At 35.5% G+C, this 21,033-nt stretch overlaps 1 protein-coding gene across 1 annotated transcript in view; it reads right to left on the bottom strand.

The window, feature by feature from the left end:
• Positions 1 to 21,033, bottom strand: part of YL-1 (Vacuolar protein sorting-associated protein YL-1) — a 175,674-nt gene that overhangs the window by 66,907 nt on the left and 87,734 nt on the right. The window contains exon 6 of the mRNA XM_090382665.1: positions 14,879 to 15,020. Coding sequence (XP_090238791.1) covers positions 14,879 to 15,020 — 142 coding nt within the window. The remainder of the gene's footprint in view (positions 1 to 14,878; positions 15,021 to 21,033) is intronic.

Below are 21,033 nucleotides of genomic sequence, written 5' to 3'. Positions count from 1 at the left end.
GATGGTATGATCCTTCCCTGGCTTAGGAAATGTGAGTATAATTGAGTGTGGCCAGGAATGTGGGCAAGCATTTTCCAGAAGTATTCGGTTATAGAAATTCAACAGGGAGTTTATTGCTTTGTTATTTAGTTTTTTTAACATTACACAGCAGACTCCATCCAGACCAGCAGCAGTACTGGATGTTTTATTGAGAGACTGTAAAAGTTCTGTTAATATAAATAGCTGATTATATGGGCGTGATATCATGGTAGAGAAGCTTATTTTATGTTTTTCTGCAGATGACGTAATTTTTTTAAAGATTTGGCTGTATGTGGACACTGCTGATATACTGGCAAAAGCTTTGGCTAATGCATTTGCTATTTCTGTTGGTGCAGACAACTCTTGTCCTTTCCAGTTTAGGACTGATGCTGGAGACTGCACGTGTTTACCATTAAGTGCTCGAATTTTCTTCGAGATGAGTCTGTTGTCCGTGTCATTTTTAATGATGGAAGTAATGCTTATCCAAGAATCTTTCTTTGCTTTTCTTCTTATTTTACGGAACTTGACCTTGAGTCTTTTAAAGTTAACAAGATTGTCAGTTGTAGGGAATTTTCACAATAAATTCCAAACTCTATTTTTTTCTTGTTTAGCACGAGTGAAATCCTGATTCCACCAGTAACTGCTGTGTTTATGCTTCTGAGGCACAGATTTAGGTATTGCAGAAGTAGCAGCTTGTAATATCTGGTTGGTTATATGACCGGTGACATTATCTATGGACTGGGACTGGATTATATCATCATCAAACTGAATTAGAGAGGCATATTCATGCCAGCAAGTCCTACAGAATTTCCAGTTGGAGCACTGCAATGGAGACGTTTACTCGTGTTTGAATCTTACAAAGGATTGGTAGATGATCACTGTTTAGTGGGTTATCAAGAACTGACCACTCCGTATTGACATATTAGAGGGAGAACAGATTGAAAGATCTATAGCAGTCATGGATTCCGTAGACAAATGGAAATAGGTAGGCTCGCCAGTGTTTAACAGGGTAAGATGATGAGTATCAAGCAGGGATTCTATTAGTTTGCCCCTTTTGTCTATTGCTGGAGATCCCCATAGCAGATGATGAGCATCTATTAGGTTCTCTAAGGTTATCTGAGGAGGAGAAATTTGGAGGGAGGTTTATAGAAGCTATTATGAGAGTGATACCAATTACAATGCACACTGCCACTACTTCAAAAGGAGTCTGAAGAGAAACATGTTTGGATGGAATATTGTTTCTGACAATAATCGCCACCCCTCCACGAGCTGGCATATCAATATTCCTATCTCATCTATAGATAGCATGGCTTTTAACAGTAGCACACACTCGAGAATTTAAGAGTTTCCTGTAAAGCTATGGCTGCTAGTTCATACCAAACGGTGAGATTCTACAAATCATCTTTTGTATTCCGAAAGCCTCTACAATTCCATTGAAGAATTCTTTCCATTTTGTGGTTTTATGGGTTGTTTTTGGTTCTAACTCCTTTTTAGTTGTAATTTTCTTGTAAAAATAGATAATCTATTTTTGTTTTGTCTTTCTTCGTAAAGAAGGGGCAGGTCACATCCATCTCATTGGTTGCATGTAATTCTAGAATTCCATCATATGAATCATGCAGGGAGAACAGATTGAGAATGATGTTCATCGATGTCCATTCCGACAGAGTAATACTTACGGTTTCATGGTTTTGTCACTTTTGGTTTTATTGTTGATGAAACATCGGTTGGTATGGTAATTGGGGAATTACTGGCTTGTTCACTTGTTTTGGAATAGAGAGCAATGAACGTGCCCAATTCGCAATAGATATATTCGGAGGAACTGATACTTCAGTCTGGATCCCTATAGACTGGAAATGTTCAGCTGCTGTGGCACATGTGCACTTTGTCTCTATTTTGATTATCTGTCTTCTCGCCTCTAAATATGTCACTCTGTTTTCTACTTTATATTTCTGAAATTTTCCCTTTTGAGAAAGCTGGATAGTTATCCTTACAATTTGGGCAATGCGGAGTGGTAATGGTGCAATCAGATTGGTTATGTTCCTTTGAATCACAGTTGGGATGTATTACCTCACCTCGACATGCAGTTTGTGTGTCCGTATTTTTGCCATTTGTAGCACCTGATGGGATTTGGAATGTATAGTCTGACACGGCAATGTAGGCAGCCTGCTTTTTTAATTGTTGGTAAGTTAGGAGTGTGAAAAGTAAGAATAATACTCCTTGTTTGGATGACCTTTTGATCATGTAATCCTTGGACAATTTCCTTCTCTGATATAAGTAATAACTCCCTTTCTGTTATTACTGTTACCCCTTAGAGGAGTTTAAGGTGCCATGTGGAGTAACTTTTATTGGGTATCCTCCAAAGGTTGTGAGCTTTAATAGCTTCACAGAATGTTGAGGTTGAGTAGACTATCAGAAGATTGTCTTAACCGATTTAGGTGAACCAGCAGGAGACTCAATGCATTTCTGCACTAAGAAGGGTGATAATTTGCTCAGAGGCTGATCTGATAGTGGATGTAGGATGAAGAAAGCTGGTATTTCCTCTTGAGGGGTTATTTTCAACCTCTTCGGTTGAGAGTAGACATCATCAGTGTCATTTGTCACTAGTTTTGAGCTTGATGGCTCTAAAGGTGGAAACATTTTGTTATCCATCTTTGCTCCTTTCAGCCCTGGGAGAATGGATTTCTTCTCCCGGGTTATCGGCCCCCATCACGGGGAGGCAGGAGCAGTGCCGCTAGAGTGACCAAGCAGTATAAAAGTTAGTGTTAGTCTAAATGATAAAGAAAGAAAGGTGGCTTTCCTTTCTTAAACTTGCTTACAATTCGTAAGACTAAGTTTGTTATTGATTAATGAGAACGTAAAAAAACTTTTCACACTGAAGAAGAAACTATGGCTTTGAATAAACGCTCTATGAATTACTCGGAAATCACTTGATCGCTTGGCACCTGGGGCCACAAAGAGTAATAATCAATGGATACTGCTCTTAGTGGACTAATGTTATTAGTTGAGCCTCCCAGGGTTCAGTGTTGGGTCCATTGTTGTTTTCTGTATTTATTAATGATATTGATGAAGGTATTGCATCAATAATATACCTTAAGGTTTGCAGACGATACGAATGTTGGCAGGGTTGTTAATGACACTAATGACAGTATGCTACTGCAAGAGGATCTAGAAACGTTGAGGAGATGGCCCGAGATGTGGTAACTGAAGTTTAACATTGACAAATGTAAAGTACTGCATATGGGTAGCAGTAACCCCAGAGTAACATACCAACTGCGCACTACACTCAAGGTGGTAGAAAATGAAAAGGACCTGGGGGTATTTGTGCAGTCAGATATGAAGTTTTCTGAGCAGTGAAGACAGTCTGCAAGAGCAGCTCATGGTGTCTTGTCAATGATATACAGGAATTTTTCTAACAGGGATAAGGAGGTGATTATCTCCTTGTATAAGGCAATGGTCAGGCCACACCTTGAGTACTGTATACAGGTCTACAGGCCTCATTTTAGGAAGGACGTAGAGCTGCTGGAACGAGTACAGAGAAGGGCAACAAGGTTAGTGAATGGAACAAAGGTTTGCCTTTACAAAGAAAGACTTAAGATTTGCAAATTACAGTGTCTGGTGACTAGACATCTGTGAGGCGATCCTGTATATCACTGAGGTGTATAAGACCATGAATGGTTTGAGCAAGCGCAATGCTGATGAGATTCTGGTTCTTGCCCAGATTAATCACCTGATGGGACATAAATTGAAATTGAGGAAAGCCAATTGTAGAATAGATGTGCGGAAGTTTGCCTTTAGCCAGTGTGTGGTTGATTGCTGGAACAAACTTCCATCTGTTGTTGTAGAAGTTGACAGCTTAAATAAATTCAAGGCAGAACTAGACAAACATTTGGAGAAAATAGATGGGTGAAATGGGAAGGTTTTTTTTTTTTTTTTTTTTGACTGATGCTGTATAAGCTTGCTTTCTTGCATCATAATATGCCTCTATTAATGGTAACACCAATCTGAAAATTAACAATTAAATATATATATGGAGCCATATAATATATATACAGTGAAACTTCTCCTAACGGACACCTCTCTTTAACGGACATCTCTCTACAACGGACATTTTCAAATTCCCCAACTCTCCTCTATTGGTTTTAACGTGTTTTCAGCTTCTGTCTGGCGGACATTCTCTGTAACAGACACGGACAGGCAATCTGCACTGTTTCGTTTAGATTAGCACTTAATCTGATCTCCCCATAACGGACAGCGGGCAAGATCACGGCCCTTTTTCTATGAATGTTTCTTCCACGTATTGCCTCAATTGTGTGTTTATTTTCTATTTCCGATTCTCTGAATTTTATCAAGGTTTACGTCGCGGTTCTAAACCCTTTTTCAAGAATTTTAAGGCACGTGCAAAACTTCTGACGAATTCAGTGTGTGCAGAGGGGGGGGGGATTTTGTCGGCCTTTCGTCTTTTGAGTTTCAGTTTCGTGTGAAGTGCACGTCTTCTCGTAAACATTTAACTTTAAAAGATAAAGTCGAACTCATTAATGCGTATGATCGGCAAAAAAATAGTGTTCGCAATCTCGCTACTAAATTCAAAATCAGGAAGACACAGGTAAGCGACATCCTAAAGAAAAAAAATTAACTACTTAAACAATTTTGGCAACATGTAAATGATCAGGTTCAAAAATCATTCCCGAAAACTGTTGGACTTCAAATTGACAATGTTACATATGAGTGGTTTTGTTGCGCACGTGCTAAAAAAAATTCACATTAATGGGCCTATTATTAGGGAAAAGGCTTTGGAGGTTGCGAAATCTATGGGAGTAAATGAGTTCAAAGCTTCTGTGGAATGGCTAGACAAGTTCAAAACTCGGCATAAAATTTCTTGGAAAACCGTAGGTGGTGAAGGTGGATCTGTTGATACTGGGGTTGTAACAGAGTGGACCGTGAAATTGGAGGATTTATGTCGTGATTTTGAAGCTAAGGATATTTACAACTGTGACGAAACAGGGTTGTTTTTCAAAGCTCTTCCTGAAAAAACAATGAGTCTAAAAAACAAAAAGTGCCAGGGCGGAAAAATTTCTAAGGAACACTTGACTGTACTATTGTGTACAAATATGCTGGGAGACTTTGAACAACCTCTTGTTATAGGAAAACCACAAACTCCTCGTTGTTTCAAGGGCATAAAGTTGAATCTTTTGAATGTTGACTGGAAGTCTACATTCAAAAAGAAACACTAGTTTCTTTGCATCTCACCCGCACATTGAATTGTATCATTCAAATCGTTTTTCTGCCACCAAACACATCTGCAAAGTGTCAGCCCTTGGATCAAGGGATAATAAAAAATTTTAAACTTCACTACAGAAAACGAGTTTTAAGACATCAGTGAAAACATGAATGATGTAACATGTGCGAATGACCTTGCAAAGAAACTCAGCATCCTAGATGCGATTCAATGGATTTCCTCTTCAGTAAACACAATTAGAAAACAAACTGTCGTGAATTGTTTTGTAAAGTCTGGCTTCTCAAATGCAAAAATTGAAGTTGTGAACAGCAATGTGGAGCACCAAGAAGAACAAGAACTTCAACATCTATTGATAATGTACGATACTTCCACTACAAGTGACCCTGGCTACAAAGATACAGACTCGAACCTCACTACAGAAGATGGTGCTCTAGATATCAACGACATTATCATCAATATTTTTCAAGAAGTCCCTCATGAGGATGAAGAAATGGAAGGAGGTCATTCTGTCGAAGAACATATTAACGACGAACCACCGATGAAAATAGAAACGCTCATACAAATCAATTGTTTAAAAACGTTTTTCGTCGCTAAAGAAGATACTGAAGGACTTTCGATGGTTTCTTCACTCCAAACAAATGTTGAAAACAAAATTATCAGCCGGAAGAAGGTGCAGAAGAAAATAAGTGATTACTGTATGTATTTTTCTTAAGATAAAGTCATAATATGCATAGCACAATTGTATGTATATTATTTACAAAAATATTGTGCAAAATCTGTATATAATTTAATTTAATTTTACATTAAACATTTAACGATTTTTCTTTATCTCTTGTGTATATAATTGTATATTATTTACAAAACTATTGTTCGAAATCTGTATATATTTTAATTTAATTTTACATTAAACGATTTTTCTTTCTTTCTTTTTTTTTTTTCTCCCTCAGACTTCTTGTTAGCGGACACTTTTCTCTAACGGACACATTCTTGTTCCCCATGGCTGTCCGTTAAAGGGAAGTTTCACTGTGTATATATATATATATGTATATATATATAAAATATGCATAAAATATTAAAGATAATAATAGAACAGGTAAATCAAATAATACCATTCAGAAAATTTAAGAAAATGCTAAGGATTTAAAAAAAAAAAAAAAAAAAAAAAAAAATGTTATTGTTGTTTACCCACAATCCAGATGACTTCAACTGGGCCAACCACCCAGACTGAAGGCAAAAAAGACAAGAAATTCTGTTTCTGTAATGATCAATATATGCTAAGTAATTTGAATTTAAACCAAATATGGGTAATTAAAAATAGTTAAGAAAATTTAACATCAAAAGTAAGAAATTATAAATGTAAGCATATATTAATCATCGTTGACCCTACAGAGAACATAATTTAATGATTAAAATAAGATTAAATATATAGTATAATGCATATCTACCGTATCCAGGACATAATGTAGTAACAACAATAGTTGTCAAGATCAAAATAATATGTGGTGCCCCCCTATGTGATGGATATGGTAATAATAAATAAATAAAATAAAAATAATTAATTAATCAAATTTAAGTAATCAGATTTAAGTTAACGCAAAGAGAAACATGCAGATAGTAAGAAAGAAAAAAACTAAAAGAGTAGGAATAATAGAACCTGAACTCCATAAAGGCGAAAAATAGTAGTATAGATAAGAAGTAGTTTCTCCTACATCCTCGGATTAATAATTTCGGAGAAATAAAAGAGTGTAGGACAGTTTAAAGACAATACAAGATATAAGTTGTGGTCGGGTATGCCCGGGATCGCAAACCTGTTCCTATAGTAGGACCCTGAGCTAAATTTGCAAGTTACCTCAGCGTGAACTTAAGTAAACTTAAATGAATTTAACTATGCATAAAAAAAAAAAAAAAAAAACCCCGGGCATACCTCAGTCACAACTTATATCTTGTATTGTCTTTAAACTGTCCTACACTCTTTATTTTTATTTCTCCGAAATTATTAGGGTAATCTGAGGATGTAGGAGAAAATACTTCTTATCTATACTACTATTTTTTGCCTTTATGGAGTTCAGGTTCTATTATTCCTACTCTTAGTTTTTCTTCTTAGTATCTGCATGTTTCTCTTTGCATTAACTTAAATCTGATTACTTAAATTTGATTGGTTAATTAATTAATTATTTTTATTTTAATTATTTATTATTACCATAATCCATCACATAGGGGCACCTATTATTTTGATTTTGACAACTATTGTTGTTACTACATTATGTCCTGGATATGGTAGATATGCATTATACTATATATTTAATCTTATTTTAATCATTAAATTACATTCTCTGTCGGGTCAACGATGATTAATATATGCTTACATTTATAATTTCTTACTTTTGATGCTAAATTTTCTTAACTATTTTTAATTACCTATATTTGGTTTAAATTCAAATTACTTAGCATATATTTAATAATTACAGAAACAGAGAACTTCTTGTCATTTTTTTGCCTTCAGTCTGGGTGGCTGGCCCCAGTTGAAATCATCTGGATTGTGGTTAAACAATGATAACAATTTTTTTTTTTTTTTTTAAATCCTTTGCGTTTTCTTAAAATTCCTGAATGGTATTATTTGATTTATCTGTTCTATTATTATCTTTAATATTTTATACACATTATGGTTGTAATGCATAATTGCTCTGCAACTGCATTGACCCATAAATATTAGTTACAGTTGTTATAATTATTAACTTCCTTTCCTTATTACTGATATATATAAATAAATAAATAAATAAATATAATATATAATTATACATATATTTGAATAACGTCAAAATATAGTTGGAAACGGAATCTTTTGATAAAAATAAAAAGGGGTACAGCATACATCAGAGGCAGCAAAAAGCATATTCTTCTACATGATGCTTGAAATATAACTATACAAATAAATTAGAATAAGGATTAAAATAAAAATAAAAAAAATTGCCAGCAGTATGGCAAAACAAGAGCGAAAAGTCAAAATTAAACCTGAGTTAAATCGAACCAAGCAGGGAGGGAAGAGAGGGGTAACAAGAGTAAAAATATTGCAGCAGAAACTCTCTAAAATAATTTAGAAAATCTAAATGTATGAATAATAATTCACTGAGTTTTTAAAGGCCAAATAAATAGAAATTTAACAGTGCCCCCTCTGACGGGCACCAGGTCCAAATTTATGTGAATTATCACCAACAGAGATGTAAGCCACTACAATAAAACAAAACAAAAATAAACCAAAAATAGACTGACCATTATGCCCTATCTCGAACGCTAGACAAATTGCCACCTCATAGGAGAATCGATCGAAAGATCAGTCTGCCACCCGATCTCCAGATCGAACCGCCAATGCAGGGGAATTGAACAGTGGTGGTCCTGATGCAGCAAAAATTAAAAATAGAACAGATACGAGCACTCCAGGGCAAAGCCACACTACTGACGAAAGTAATCTTAACCAGTTTATATAGACGAATAATGAACTATGGAAAATATCTGTTCTATTTTTAATTTTCGCTGCATCAGGACCACTGCTGTTCAATTCCCCTGCATTGGCGGTTCGATTTGGGGATCGGGTGGCGGACTGATCTTTCGATCGATTCTCCTTTGCGGCGATTTGTCTAGTGTTCGAAATGCAGCGATTCCCTGACCATTATTGGCCTTGTGGTGTCCTATGTCGAGATGGGGTGTAATGGTCAGTCTATTTTTGGTTTATTTTTGTTTTGTTTTATTGTAGTGGTTTACATCTCTGTTGGCGATATTTCACATAAATTTGGACCTGGTGCCCGTCAGAGGGGGCACCGTTAAATTTCTATTTAATTGGCTTTTAAAAACTCAATGAATTATTATTCGTACATTTAGATTTTCTAACTTATTTTAGAGAGTTTCTGCTGCAATATTTTTACTCTTGTTACCCCTCTCTTCCCTCCCTGCTTGGTTTGATTTAACTCAGGTTTAATTTTGACTTTTTGCTCTTGTTTTGCCATACTGCTGGCAATATTTTTTATTTTTTTTTAATCATCATTCTAATATAAATAAATATATATATATATATATATATATATATATATATTAATATTAGAATGATGATTAAAAAAAAATAAAACTAATGCTAGCAGCATGGCAAGACAGAAGAGCAAAAATAGTCAAAATTAAACATAACGATCAAACAAACAAGGAGAGAAGAGAAGGGTAACAAGAGTAAAAATATTGCAGCAGAAACTCTCCAAGATAATTTAGAAAATCTAAATGCAAGGATAATAAAAGGCCGCCGTAGCCTAGTGGTCAGGCGCACGGGTGCATAAGTACACATGCCTTGAGTGACCGGGGTTCAAGCCCGTGACTGCTGAATACAGTGCTGTTTCTTGTATTCTGTCTATCTTGTGAACTCCTCTCACCGTTTGGTCGTCCCCGAGTATAAACAGAAAATTTATTAATTATTTATTTAATAATCAATTAAATTTTGAATGCCATTTAAATAGAAATTTAACGGCGTCCCCTCTGACATATCACCAGCAGAGATGTAAAGATGTAGAGGAATATGCTTTTTGTTGCCTCTGATGTTTGCTTTACCTTTTTATTATGAAAGATTCAGTTTTTAACTATTTCAAACGTTATTCAAATTTATGTATAAGTATATCACATAACAGTAGTTATGTGATATACTGCAGCATATGAGAGCACGACAAAATAAATGGCCCTCAGTCCCCAGCAGCTTTCACTCTCCCTCTTACGGCAGCGAGAAGATCAGAGTGGATGCAGAGGGTGCTAAGAATCTCTGGGTACAACCAGGCTGCCATGCACAGAAACTGAACTTGGCCTGTTATAACGTAAGATCACTCATCGGTGAAGACAGGATATTAGAGCTGGAAAAGGAATTAGAAAATGTGAATTGGAATATCATCGGTTTGGCTGAAACAAGAAGAAGAAATGAATCACTTATAAGTTTATCAAGTGGATATCTGGTGTACACCAATGGAAACAGTGAAAGGAGTGAAGGTGGAGTTGGGTTTCTGGTCCATAAAGATTTTAAAAACAACATTTTGGAATTCAAAAGTACATCACCAAGGGTGTCAAGACTAATACTCAAGATTTCTAAGAGGTACAAGCTAAAGATTATAATGATTTATGCACCAACATCGAGCCATGATGATGAAGAGGTTGAAGAAATGTACACCGAAATTGAGAGTATTCTAGATGAGCAGAAAACTCACTACACTATTATTATGGGGGACTTCAATGCTAAGGTTGGAAAAAGACAAAACAGTGCAGAAAGGGAAACTATAGGAAATTTTGGAATTGGTGAAAGAAATGAAAGAGGTGAAAGACTTGTGGAATTTGCAGAATCTCAAGGACTGTCAGTAATGAACACTTTTTTCAAGAAAAGGGTGAACAGAAAGTGGACATGGAAGAGTCCAAATGGATTAACTACTAATGAAATCGACTTCATCCTCACTAACAGAAGATATATTGTGAATGATGTTACCGTCCTGAATAAAGTAAATGTTGGAAGTGATCACAGAATGGCAAGATGTACACTTGATATAGATGTAGGAAAGGAAAAAACTGACTCGAGTAAATAATACAAAGGTCTTTGAGATAACAGAAGAGGAGAAAAAGCAGTATGTACTGGAACTTAAGAACAAGTGTGAGCTTCTGCAGACTGCTCAGCACCAAGATATCGACGAGGAATATTACAACTTTCTGAAAGTGATAAAGCCCAAGAAACCTATAGGAAAAAAGAAATCCAAAGAAGAAAAAAGTAGTCAAGAAACACTTGTCATGATGAACCAAAGACGACAAATGAAAAGCAAGAAAAACACTGAGAGGGAGAAAATTGAGTATACTGAGTTATGCAAAGCCATTAGAAAGCGACTCAGAGAGGACATAAGAAGATTTAACACAAGAAAAGTAGAACAAGCATTAAGGGAAAACAAAGGATTTAAATCAGCAGCCATGAGCAGTAATACAGAAAGACTAATGATACTGAAACTGAAGAATAGCAATGGTGTACTTATAAACAGCAGAAGACTACTATAGAGAATTATAGAAGGAGCAGGGGAATGATGGATTGCAAAGTAGCAACACATACGACATACCTGATATTCTTCCAGATGAGGTAGAACATGCATTGAAGAAAATGAAGAATCAGAAAGCCCTGGGGGAAGATGAAGTTACTGTAGAGTTATTAAAATTAGGAGGAAGAGACATAACATAAAAACTGGCAAGGCTCTTCACAAAGTGCATTAGAAAAGGTGTGACGCCTAAGCAGCAGAATAATGCAATCATAGTTTAGCTGCATAAGAAAGGAGATTAATCAGAAATTGGAAATTATAGAACAATTAGCTTGTTATCCCACATCTACAAGTTGTTCACAAGGGTCATTACTAACAGATTAGAAAGAATACTTGATGAGAATCAACCGAAAGAGCAAGCTAGCTTTAGGACAGGATTCTAAACTATGGATCACCTTCACGTAATATCACAGCTAATGGAGAAAACAAATGAATATAAAACACCATTATGCCTGCCATTTGTGGACTATGAAAAGGCATTTGACTCCATACAGCATAAGGCAATGTTTCGGCCACTGCAAAGACAAGGCATAGTTACCCCATATATTATGATTTTGAAGAAAATATATGAGAGTGCAACCTCCTTTATCAGACTAGTCGCAGAAAGGAGTCAATGTGAATGGAGAGTGCCTAAACCATTTACGATTTGCAGATGACATTGTGGTCATAAGCCACGATCCCAAAGAATTAGAGGAAATTCTTAATCAGTTATGCACAGTTAGTAAGGATTTTGGACTAAAGATGAATATGGCTAAAACAAAAGTAATGATGAACAAGTATGCCACAGAAAGGGAAATAATGATTGAAGGAGCAGTAATTGAAAAGGTGGAGTCATATACTTATCTGGGACAAGTTATTAGCTGTAATAATGATAAATGGCTGGAAGTCAAGAGAAGAATAAATTTTGGATGGATAGCATTCAGGAAATATAGTCACATACTGAAGAGCAATATCCCAGTTTGTCTGAAACGTAAAATAATGAACCAATGTATACTCCCCACCATGACTTATGGAAGTGAAACTTGGGCACTCATCAAAAGAATGGAAGAGAAGCTGAGAACTACACAGCGAAGAATGGAACGAATTATATTGGGAATCAGACTGTTAGATAAGAAGAGAAACACATGGATTAGGCAGCAAACTCAAGTAAAGGACATTCTTATCAAAACTAAAGAAATAAAATGGTCTTGGGCAGGACACATAGCTCGAAGACATGATGACAGATGGACTAAGAGAATAACAGAATGGTACCCAAGAGAAGCTAGAAGAAAACCTGGAAGACAAAGGCGGAAATGGATAGATGAAATTCATGAGTTTGTGGGTAGTAAATGGATGGCCAGTGCTCAAAACAGAAGGAACTGGAAAGTTGCTGGAGAGGCCTTCATCCTGCAGTGGATTGAAAATGGATGATGATGATGATAACAGTAGTGGGCAGATTTGCTAACGCTGTGCCCGTTCTGACATCCATAGTTCATTATTCGTCTATATAATCTGGTTAAGATTATTTTTTGTCAGTGGTGTGGCTCTGCATTGGAGTGCTTGTATCTGTCCTATTTTTAATCTTCACTGCATCAGGACCACCGCTATTCAAGTCCTCTGCATTGGCGGTTTGATCTTTTGACCAACTCGCCTTTGCGGCGATTTGTCTAGCGATCGAAATGCAGCAATTCCCTGACCATCATTGGCCTTGTGGTCCTCTGTTGAAATGGGGCATAATGGTCAGTCTATTTTTGGTTTATTTTTTGTAGTTGGTTTACATCTCTGCTGGTGATATTTTACATAAATTTGGACTTAGTGCCCATCAGACAGGGCGCTGTTAAATTTCACTTTAATTGGCATTCAAAATTTAATTGATTATCATTTTATTATCTTTGCATTCTCCATATCTCTCCAAGATAATTTAGATTTTCTAAATTATCTTGGAGAGTTTCTGCTGCAATATTTTTACTCCTGTTACCCTTCTCTTCCCTCCCTGTTGGTTTGATCATTATGTTTAATTTTGATTATTTTTGCTCTTCTGTCTTGCCATGCTGCTGGCATTTTTATTTTTTTAAATCATCATTCTAATTTATTTTTATATTTCAAGCATCATGCAGAGGAATATGCTTTTTGCTGCCTCTGATGTTTGCTTTAGCTTTTTATTATGAAAGATTCAATTTTCAACATTATTCAAATTTATGGGTGCCTATCTCATTGTGATGGCACCCACAATATGAGATACAATTAAAACGGTGCCTTTATACTACATACATAGTTCAAATTTATGGGTAAACTATGGTGTATCTACACCGATATTATATTGTAAATAGGAATGAAGAGAAGTTTCTGAAAATTTGTTTTTTATATGATTTAAGATTTCAGTGAAGGGAACTCATTTCACCTTAATACCGTAACGTAAAAATCCAAAGAATTCCAGTTATTGGTATTATTGCAAATGGATAACATCTTGTTTACTACCTGTTTATAACAGAAAAGTCCAATAAACCGGAAAGTGCAAATTGTTTTTACTGTTTAATGGTCATGACCCTACACAAATATGCTTTATAAAAATATCACAAAGGCGTTCAAAATTGATTCTTATAATGAAACATATGATAATGATGAAAGTGTAGTGCAATTTCCATTATAAATACGACCTTTTAGAAAGATAAATAGCTTAGTTATATAGCAAAAATTTTCATATTACCAAAAAAAAAAAAAACACAATTGTCATTGGGTTCACATTACAATATTTTCACGATACATTCATTTATCCCTACTGGATGCAAAATACATTTCTACGATTTTTTTTAAGTTTGCACCGGCTGTCAAAAACTTACGTAAGTCGGGGTGTTCCATACATATATTTTAATAATATTTGAATAGTTGAAAACTGAATCTTTCATAATAAAAAATAAAAAGCCAAAGCAAACATCCGAGGCAGCAAAAAGCATATTCCTCTACATGATGCTTGAAATATAAAAATTTAGAATGATAATTAAATAAAAATAATTCCAGCAACATGGCAAAACAGAAGAGCGAAAATAGTCAAAATTAAACATAATGATCAAACCAAAAGGGAGGGAAGAGAAGGGTAACAAGAGTAAAAATATTGTAGCAGAAACTCTCCAAGATCAACAGAGATGTAAACCAACTACAATAAAATAAAACTAAAATAGACGTAACAATTTTGGGTAGTAATGAAGAATAAACACAAGCAATATTAATAATGAAATAAAGTACTGATAATGCTTATTAGCCTAATGTTAATGATTAGAGAAACTACAAATACTTTTATAGATTTATTTCACCACGTACATTGATGCTTGTTAAATGTAGTGCAACTACCCTTTTCATTCTTCAACGTAAAACTCTGCGATTACATCTCACTAAATATGTGAATAAAAATATTAATCCTACAAATAAAAAAAAAAGAAAGAAAATATCAAGGAGTATCATGTTCTTTTTGACACAGCATTGATATATGAAATTTTTCTTTAGAATCAAGAAAATAAAAAAAGCGACTTTAGCTCTAGCATAAATAAACAAATACTACCTGATTGCTTCACCAGAAACAGCATCCTGAGATAATTCAATTAAAGGCATAGACACTGAATGGTATCTAATTAATGGTCCCTTGTAGCTTTGCTTGATTAATTTAGTCTTCTTCTTTTCAAGTTCAAGCCGCTGATAAGATTCTGAAATACAAATTGAAATATCTATTATTATTATTATCATCATTAGGGAATTTTAATTCATTTCTTTTATATATAAATTAGAAAGAAATACTAAAATTTCATCGTTACATTATGTATTTTCTTCCTTATTTTCTCTATTTTTAATCATTTTCTCTCGTAAGGTTACAAAATATACATATATTGCTCCTTATTCATTTTATGAAAGTAAGTTAGAAAACCATGCAAAAGATGGAAGTCAATGACGGTGTAGTATAAAGACAGAAATGAGGATTCTTAGAACTTTGACGACACACAAAACCTGTCTTCACCTGAAGAGTTTCATGTTTTATCCCGTAGACAGATATCTAATATAATAATACTATAATCAAACAACACTAAATTGCATACTTGAGAAGGAAAATAAATATCATAATTAGCAGGGAATTTTTCATTTTAGGGCCATTAACATATGTGTAAAGTGCCTACTGCCTTCATTTATCTTGACTCCCAATGAATGAATTTTCATGAAATTTTATATTTGTGTCTATTAAAAAGATTTGTCAAACCAACCCAAATTGGATTAATAGAAATTCAGTAATTATTATTATTATTATTATTTTTTTATAAATATCATATAGGCTAACCACACATTATATACTGAGGTGAAACACTGAATATTATGTTTGTTGCCATGAGCTCACTGAAGGAATAAATAGGAATATGGTGGATGTCCAAAAAAAGAAATATTCTCAGTTCGCACATAAAATACTCGAGCTTGCTTTTTTGTTATAGTAATTAGTATGAGACCAAGCGATGCAAGGAAATGGTCATTTTCTGCCAAAAATGATAAAGATAACAGAATATTCACACTATCCCATTCTCAGAATGTAATCATCCACTTCTGCTTGGAATTTAGCCAAACTCATCGTTTCTATCACTTTGGGAGACAACTTATTCTGATGCTTGAAATCTGATACCCATAGATGAATTTCATGAGATCCAGTCTTCTGTTATTCTCCAAGATTTTTTATTTGTGCCTCCTGTTATCACCCACAGGGGAGAACAGGATCTGCCATATTTATTTTACTCAACCTTCTCAGTGCCTTATACATCTCAATTTAGGTGTCTAGATGCCAAACTTTGCACTCCACACTTTCCAAGCTATTCTTCACATGTGCGCCGATTTCACTGGTCAACACGTAAATTGTTATGATAATGAAATTACCCAATCTTGACAAATTTCATGCTGCTGAACCCGGAAATCACATTAAAATTTGTCGATTGCCCCTTGTTTTCGAATTACAGTTGGGGTCTCATATTAGTGAGTTACTCTATATTATCATCTATGGCTCTCCAGTAGTTTCAGTACCACCATGCTTTTATCAAGTGATCGGCAACTGTTGCCTCACTCTGCATCACATGATAAGTTGTCATCTCAAATGAGTTTTCAACTCTGTTGCAGTAATCTTCGAATACGGCTAGGTACTGGGTGATTTGTTCTCAGTTAATGGTTATTCTCTGAGAGATTCCTTTGTGCAGTATCTGATTAATATTAATCACAATTACAGGGCATATTAATCATTTAAGATTAATATGCCCTGTAATTGTGTGAGTGAATAGTCTGGATGACTTCTGTTACGTATGTGGAGAAGTCACATTAGCTTCAGGAAAGCGTTCCTTAACTTGAGTCACAAAAAAGGCCTGCTTCTTGTACTTTGGATGTAAAGTAGGTGACCAGGACAAGAACTGGGCTCCACACACACATTGCACTGTTCATCAAAACTCAACACATGAGTTTATTGAAAGGTACTTTTTATGCCTTCTGCAGTGTCCATGATACAGAAGGAGCCAACAAATCATGTCACAGACTTACTTCTGTATGGTACCTCCTATTAGAAAAGGGATAACAATGAAGAAAGAATGGACAGTGACATATCCAAATATACCATCTGCAATTCATCCCGTGGTTTGTGGTGAAGTAATACCTATTCCTGAATCACCAGATTGCTTTTCTGTACACTCTGATGAAGATCAACTTGATATACACAAAGAAGTACAGCAGCCATATATGTGAAGGGATCCACCATTTTGTCCAAACCTTTATCTTTCTGAACCACATAGGATCACAGAAAGTGAGATTAATAACCTAATCAGGGATCTCGAACAGCTGAAGAATAAGACAGTGCTTTTAGCTTTTGAGGCTACAAGAGTGGAATCTTCTATATCATTCTGTGAGAGTGGCAACGTTTTGTACTTGAAATAAAGACTATGATAAATTCTATCAAACAGAAGGGGAACTCATTGTTTGTAAGGATGTTGGTGGTATAATGGCAGCAATGAACATGAGGCATGTTCCTGAAGAATGGCGACTTCTGAGGTTAGCCTTAAGGCTGTGTTATTACACAGCCCTAAGGCTAACCTACAATGGAAATATGCTGCATTCAATACCTTTTGCATATGCTGTCCAGAAAAAAGAAACATACGCAAGCATGAAGAACACCCTTTTAGGTGTACATTATCAGAAGTATGAGTGGCAGATATGTGGTAATTTAAAGGTAATCGGCATTTTATTAGCATTACAAAAAGGTTACATTAAGTATTGTTGCTTTCTCTTAGTTTTAGTCTTGCCAAGGATATGCACTGCAAGAAGAGGAGTTGGTCTCAACGAAACTCATTAACATGTAGCAGTTGAAGAACGTAGCATTTGAACATCGGGTAGATCCAAATAAAGTTTTGCTTCCATCACCCCACATCAAACTGGGGCTCATGAAGGCTTTCGAAGTGAACGATTCTGCATTCACATATTTGCAAGAGAAATTCCCAAGATTTAGAACAGTGAAGATTAAGGCAGGAGTTTTCATTGGCCCACAAATAAGGCAACTTTTCAAAGACAAAACAGCTTGAATGTGTCCTTAGTGATGGTGAGAAATCAGCGTGGAAAGCTTTTCAAAATGTTTCAACTAGTTTTCTAGGAAATGTTAAAGCCAGCAACTACAGGCAGCGTGTGGAAGATCTCATTACTTCTTACAAAAAAATGGGGTGCAACATGTCACCAAAGATGCATTTCTTACACTTACACCTGCATTTCTTCCCACTAAACTGTGGTGCTGCTGCTGCCGCCAGCGATGAACATGGTGAGTGCTTCCATCAAGACATTGCAGCGATGGAACAAAGATACAAAAGCAAATGGAGTGCCACCATGTTAGGTGATTAATGTTGGATGGTGAAAAACGGAAGCTCCCGAAGCTGAGTACAAGCGAAAGGGTTCCCTGTTTGATACAGGTATGTTCATAGCTACATCTTACTGCGATATAAATAAAAAATACCTCATATAAATATAAAAAAACTACTTTTTTCGAAAACAAAAGCCAATCTGCCATTTTAAGCACTATTTCCGTGTTTGGCACCCCCGAAATCTATAAAGTAAACTTACTTTCACGCCCGTAACAAGATATGACCCAAAATTTGTTGTTCAGTGTTTTCACTCATCACTAGCCTGGTTTTCCTTGGTACAGTTTTAGGTATGTTTTTTTTTTAGGAGCATTAGCAACTAAGGCCATATTGCTCCGAGATATGCGGTGGTCATACCCTGACCTTTCCACATCCTCCGTATTTGGTGGTGACGGGCTCGAACCCCGGTCTAATCAAGAAGTGTGTGCTACACACTGCTGCTCCTTCCCACCTGGCTACGGAGGCTCTTTTTTTAGGTACGTCTCCTGACCTAAATACATAAATAGTCTTTACAAAAGGATAATGATATCCTTTCTCCCTACTAGCAAATGTCCTATAAATAGTGGAGTTAACACCATGTGTGCCTTCCCTTAGCTTCCTGACATAAATTTTCCACAGCATGGAAAATTTATGTCAGATTGAATCATATTCGATTTATTTGAATATGATTCAATCTGACATTCCTTCTATTTTTTTTTTATCTTTAAATACTTTTAATCTCCCCCCCCCCCACCATATACATGACTATAGGATTTCTGTGCCCCAAATGCATAACTTTACATTGAGAAGCATTCTGGTTCAAGTTTATGAACTGCACATTTGAAGAATTTCGAGCTCCTGAGGACGATAATATTTTTAGAAAATTTTTGCTGCCCGTTTAACTTAACATATTGAATTATCTTTAATAAATAGTTTAATGATCTTAGTTATGTTCATTAACTTGTTTTTAAATTTAGCTAGAGATTTTGCAAGTCATTACTGAATATATGTAGAACCGTTGTAGAAACGTATCACTGATTTGGTGCAAATATTGTATCTTGTAAGTTATACTACAGTGATGGTGGGGGAATTCTAGTGTTTTAGTTGAGGTAAATACGTATCTCAAAAGTTTCAATCATCTAGGTTGGCAATAGTTAGATAATTTTATTACCTATTAACATAGAACATAAAGTTAATAGCATAACGCACATAACGTAAACTTGATAGTGCAATACAATATACACCTTGATAGGGTAGTACACATTATTGCTGCATAATAGTGAATTAGAGTAGTGTTATTATTGCATTTAAATATATTAGTTTAGCATAATAGTCACAATTATATTGAATTTAAACAGAAATCATTCCCCAGACTAGAGCAGGGGGCTCTAGTTCTAAAGCAACAGACTCAAAGCAGAGGGAGTGCTGTGGCTCGAGAGACTTCCTAAGGGAATAATTCTCCTATAAATCATGGCCTGATGACATTTGCTGTTTGTGGACCTTTCTTGAACAGGACATGATACACTCAAGAGAGATGTCTTTGTGTACACTTGGTGCAAAGTGTGAAGAAATGAGGTAGCAACTCAGTACTGTGATGGGCACTTATGAGAGCTTCAAGTGCCCTTAAAGGAATTAAAATAGGATCACATCATATTCTCAGCTGCCCACTTCAATGCCAGAGCTCAGAAACACAGTGGAAGCCCCCAGGGCAGAATGCACTTGTCCCACAAGAGGTAGGTATTGTTGGTGACTACTGTCAGGGAAATGGGAAATATATTTTTCATACCAACTAAGAAATCTTATTCAAAGCTTAGACCTATATGGATGTCAGAAGAACTAATGAAACTTGAAGCAGAGAAGAAAAAATGCATGGGACACAAATTATCATGTGATACTGAAGCTTATCGTAGATATAAACTAGTCTGCAATCAAGTCACAAAGGACGTTAGGCAAGCTAAGGCAGCTTATGAGAAATCTTTGGCAAAGAAAAATAGCAAAGACTTCTTTTCTCATGTAAACACTAGAAGAAGAGGATGAATCACATTGGTCAACGTGATAGTTGTCTACAGAATAGTGACCAACAAGTTGCCAAGAGGAGATGTAATAGAAGCTACAGTTAAACCAGATGGATTTGCCCCAAACTTGGGCAGTCTGTGAACAACATCTTAGACACTATTATCCAGACTGAGGCTGGAAATTATTCCCCTACTGAGATTAATATTATAAAAGAAAATAACGAATAGGAAAATGCCAAAACAGAGCCTCCTCTTACAACAAAAGAATTAGAAATAGCTCTAACGAAAACCAAAAACAACAAAAGCCCTGGTTTTGACTTCCTCGAGGTTGAAATCGTCAAAATATTAGCTAATATAGAACCAGATAAACTAATAGCCTTATACAACCACTGCATGACAGAGGGAACATTGTTAAAATCTGGAAAAAGGCAGTATTAAGATTAATCCTGAAAAACCCAGAGAAACCTCCCACTGATCCATAGTCATACAGACCAATAGCTCTAATCCTTGTAGTAGAGAAAGTACAGGAATACTTAGTTTACAAAGTTTAGTTTAGCGTAGTTTACAAATCGAAAAAAAAAAAAATAATAATAAATAAATAAATAACTGCCTTACGCATCAATACTCTTGATACGTATGTATGTATTATGCCAGCACGTAGGCCAATGCGTTAGAGATTCAAGGCCATTCTGACTGTTGTTAAAACTCCCATTATATACGGACTTTGCTAGCATTCATACATTAGTAAACACTAGGTTAGCCATGCTACTAGCATATGATTTAGTTTTTATTCTGTATATATAATTTAT

This window comes from Mastigoproctus giganteus, chromosome 10 (genome assembly GCF_048544385.1).
Source record: "Mastigoproctus giganteus isolate SK-2022 chromosome 10, ASM4854438v1, whole genome shotgun sequence".
In the NCBI taxonomy this organism is placed as follows: Eukaryota; Metazoa; Arthropoda; class Arachnida; order Uropygi; family Thelyphonidae; genus Mastigoproctus; species Mastigoproctus giganteus.
This window is presented reverse-complemented; position numbering and strand designations above follow the sequence as displayed.